Below are 4,429 nucleotides of genomic sequence, written 5' to 3'. Positions count from 1 at the left end.
GGCGGTCCTGATGGTCCATGCAGGCGGTCCTGATGGTCCATGCAGGCAGTCCTGATGGTCCATGCAGGTGGTCCTGATGGTCCTTGCAGGTGGTTCTGCTTGACGCGTGGTTCTGTCTGCAGGTCAAACTCTGATCATTGTTGGAGAACATCAGAAGAAACTCGGAGGAGCAGAGAGAGAATTCCTCCAAACTTCAGCTGCAGCCTTCCTCACTCCTCTTCGCAACTTCCTGGAGGGAGACTGGAGGACGATCTCAGTAAGAGACAGAGGCACGGGACTGTCCGGGAATATCCGGGACTGTCCGAGACTTGTTCTTTCATGTTTTCTTGTTGACAGAAAGAGCGTCGTCTGCTGGAGAACCGTCGTTTGGACCTGGACATCTGCAAGGCTCGTCTGAAGAAGGCCAAGCATGCAGAGGCCAAAGCAGCGGTGAGCGCAGAGGCCTCTGAAACTCAACTGGACTCCAGGTTTTTGTGGTCTGTCAGTAAATGAAGTGGACTCCACAATGATGGAGGTGGAGCTCCGACTATCTGGACTCGTCTGCTCAGATTCTGTAAACAGAGCGTGGTTTGCTCCGACAGTCCGTCGGGTGAAGGAGGGAGAATAATGTCAAATGAAATGATTTCGTGTAACCTCTGCTCAGCTGGCTGTTCGTCCTGATGAATTCTGTAAAAGCTCCACCTGAGGGCGCCACACCCCAACACTTCCTGTTTCAGTTTCTGCTGCTGTGCTTCTGGTTTGTGACTTGTTGATGGCGTAAGTGTGTCCTCTGTCTGCAGGCTGCACCTGACTTCCAGGAGACGAGGCCTCGGAACTACGTCCTGTCTGCCAGCGCCTCAGCGGTGAGCCTCACCTGCAGCCAGCTGTTCAGACTAGTTGGGCCACATTTTAATTCAGTTCAGTTTATTTATAAAGCACCAAATCACAGCAAAGTTGTCTCAGGGCACTTTACAGGAACATTCACATCAAAACCAATTAGTAAAGTTCTCTATGTAAGAATCCAGCAGACAAGTTGAATCTTCACTTTGTCTCAGTCTCCCATCCTGAGCAAGCACAGTGGAAAGAAAAAACTCTTAAAAGGAAGAAACCTCCTTTAAGAGCAGATGTTTCTGGTTCTGCTCACATTTGAATGTAGTAACAATATTTAATGTTTACTCTGCTCATCCCGTTCATTCTCTGCATGCGTTCATCTCAGAGGCTGGCTTCCTTTATGCCCCCTCCCCCAACGTCGGGGTTAAATGGTGTATTCTGGAGCCATCCAGGGTTCAAGGAGACTTTGTTGTCATTCACGTCACATATTGTACATGAGGTGGAACCAAATTGTGCATTCAAAGTCCCAGTTACGCCCAACAATAGCAAAACAAAAGAAACGCTACGCTAATAATGTAACACGGTGTATTAAACAGCAGCCTGAACATGAGGGTTCCTATGTGTCTGACTGTAGTCACTGACTGTAGGAAATGATCAGCAGAACATGTTGACCCTCCACATGACCTGATGGCAGCATAGGACAGGGGTCCCCAACAGGTAGCCTGAGGGCCAGATCTAGACCCAATGAAAGGCTTACCTAGACCCTGATATGATCTTAAAACTCACTGTAATCTAAATACTTTATTTATTTTGAACTTGCTAACATTTTCCTGGTAGTTGTTGTGTGACACAGCTCTTGGAGTGTTTTCTGTTCATTCCGGGTCGGGCCTGTGGATTCTCTCTTGGGCCCACAAAGATGCACAAGCCTAAAGAGAAAAGAATGTTCTGGACTTCTGCTGCAGGCCAGACCTCAAACACCTCAGATCTACACTGCCTGGCCCAAAAAAAGTCTCACTAATATTTAGTTGGACCTCCTTTATCTTTGATCACATCGTGCATTCTCTGTGTCATTGTTTCAATAAGCTTCTTCAATGTCAAGATCTATTTCCAGTGTTGCATTAATGTTTCACCAAGATCTTCCATTGACGAGACACTGGTCATGATGGTGCATCACTTCACCTGCCTCTCTTCTGACCCTGATGCACCATCACTCTGGAACAGGGTCAGTCTGGACTCAGACCTCATGACCTTCTTCCATTGCTCCACAGTCCAATCTTTATGCTCCCTAACAAAACTGAAGCATTTTTTCCAGTTAGCCTCACTGGTTAGTGGTTTTCTTAAGTCTACCCAGCTGTTCAGTCCCAGTCCCTTGAGTTCTTCACATTGTGTGTGTGGAAACGTTCTTACTTTCATTATGAACCACAGCCCTGAGTGCTGCTGGTGTTTTTCTTCCATTTAATTTCACCAAACGTTTAAATGATCACCGATCACGATCATTCAGGAGTTTTTTCCGGCCACATTTCTTCCTGGAAGATGATGGGTCCCCACTGTCCTCCCAGTTTTTAATAATGTGTTGGACAGTTCTTAACCCAGTTTTAGTTTCTACAATCTCCTGAGATGTTTCCTCTGCTTGATGCCAATGATTTGACCCTTCTCAAACAGGCCGACATCTTCTCCACGACCACCATGAGACTTTCATCATGTTGTTGAAGAAATGAGAAGCAACTCATTGCACCAGTTGGAGTTAAAGAACTTGTTGCAGCTGAAACATAATCACCCATGCAGTATTTCTCCAACAGGAGGCTCGGACCTGTTTGATGAGTTAAATCCAGGTGGAGACTTGTTTTTGGGCAGACAGTGTATGATGTAGAGAGCATCGGTCCTGACACTGAGCCCTGAATGAAGAACCTTCAGTTTTCACCAGAACAAACTGGGATCTCTCAGATGAATAGGATTTAAACTGTTTTCCTGTAGTTCAGACTCGTCTGTGTGGGTCACATCAGGGTTGATAACTAGGAAGGATCCGATGATCAGTTTGTCTCGTTGTGTCTGATTCAGCTGCAGAGAGACAGTTCGGACCCTCATCAGGACCAGAACTTTGTTGTGGTCGTGTAGCGTTGGTACAACCGCAGCTGTTGGTCACATTGCTGTGGTTTTGTGTTTAAGAGTTCGGTTTCCTCCTCGTTGGACTTCATTGTTTTCCTTTTTCTTACTTTGACCAAAGTTCGGGGCTTCAGTTTGGTTCTGGACCAAAAGTCCAAAGCAAACCTCTGAAAGACCTTGAAAGAGTCTGGAGAGCTGATCCAGACCACTTTAGCAGCTCGCGGTGAACAGAAAGCACCTTGGCCTCTGAGCTGCTCTGAGTTCTGCTCATCAGAACGCATCCGGACCTTTTGACCAGCTTGGTTCTGCAGCTGCGGTGGCACCGCTCTTCATCCAGTTCTTGTTCTGCAGGAAGCAGGTCAAAGTTCAAGCTGACGTCAGACTTGATGCAAACATCTGCAACAGCTGCAGAAAATAGATGTTTAAACTTCAGACTGTGGCCCATTTCAGCAGAAACCAACGTGATGAAATGTTCCCTCTGAGCACCGGTTCTGCTCCAACAAAACAACACCGATCGAGGGGAGAGGTCACCCCTGAACCCGACCTTTGACCCTTGGCAGGAGACCATCAGCCCTGCAGCTGACACACACTGGGACCGTAAAAATGGTGGAAATAAGAAAATGTTGTGAACTTGGTGACATGATCAGTGTTGTGCTGAAATCAGTAAATCGTCCGTTCACCTGTCTTTTCTTGTTCTTTACCTGTCAGCTGCTGAGTGAGGAGGTGGACAAAGTGAGTACCTTCTCTCCACGGCTGTTCGAGTGTGCTGGCCTCCTTCTGACAGCTCCTTGTCCTCCTCTCAGGCGGAGCACGAGCTGCGAGTGGCTCAGACGGAGTTCGACCGGCAGGCTGAGGTGACCCGACTGCTGCTGGAGGGAATCAGCAGCACACACGTGAGTCAGAGGCGCCGGACCGCTCCACTTCCACCTCAGTCTCCGTTTGTTTCTTTGATGAAAACCAAAACCATCTCGGTTCACGACAAGGTTCTGACCGTCACCAAAGCGAGCACAGGAGACCAGAACAAGGAGAGTCCATCTTTCATTTTGAACAAAAAACATCCAGATTCTTTAAATCAGACACATTTGTGTGTCAACAAAAACTGAAAGTTACTGCTGGGAGAGAAATTGGGTCCAGTTATGCTGGTTCTACAGAACCTCAGCTGGCCCGGGTCAGCTGCTAATTATCTGATCATCATTGGAGGGATCAGCGGTAGAGTTGCACTCGGGCCTAAAAAATCCGGCCTGGGCCGAACCCGTAGGTTATTTCCTGAGCCCGACCCGGAACCAACGGATTAACTGATTACAGGCCTGAACCCGAAAAAATAAAATAAAATTAAGCTTTTACTGCTTTTGTAAGCAAATCAGTTTGACATGATTTAAATACGTATTTCAAAGAAAGAAGATATAAGATTTCTTGTTTATTAAGAAGAGTCAGCTGATTATTATAGTTATTATAATATAGTTATTATTGTTATTATAATATAGTTATTATTGTTATTATAATATAGTTATTATAA

The 4,429-nt window shown here is 46.4% G+C and overlaps 1 protein-coding gene across 1 annotated transcript in view; it reads left to right on the top strand.

Moving 5' to 3' along the window:
- Positions 1-4,429, top strand: part of LOC119424996 (endophilin-B2-like) — an 87,974-nt gene that overhangs the window by 2,730 nt on the left and 80,815 nt on the right. Inside the window, exons 5-9 of the mRNA XM_037692519.1 lie at positions 123-256; positions 337-429; positions 780-842; positions 3,622-3,645; positions 3,717-3,806. Coding sequence (XP_037548447.1) covers positions 123-256; positions 337-429; positions 780-842; positions 3,622-3,645; positions 3,717-3,806 — 404 coding nt within the window. The remainder of the gene's footprint in view (positions 1-122; positions 257-336; positions 430-779; positions 843-3,621; positions 3,646-3,716; positions 3,807-4,429) is intronic.

Source organism: Nematolebias whitei, chromosome 18, assembly GCF_014905685.2.
Source record: "Nematolebias whitei isolate Nwh7 chromosome 18, NemWhi1, whole genome shotgun sequence".
Lineage (NCBI taxonomy): Eukaryota > Metazoa > Chordata > Actinopteri > Cyprinodontiformes > Rivulidae > Nematolebias > Nematolebias whitei.
Note: the sequence above shows the minus strand (reverse complement) of the source record. Positions and strands in the feature narration are given on the sequence as shown.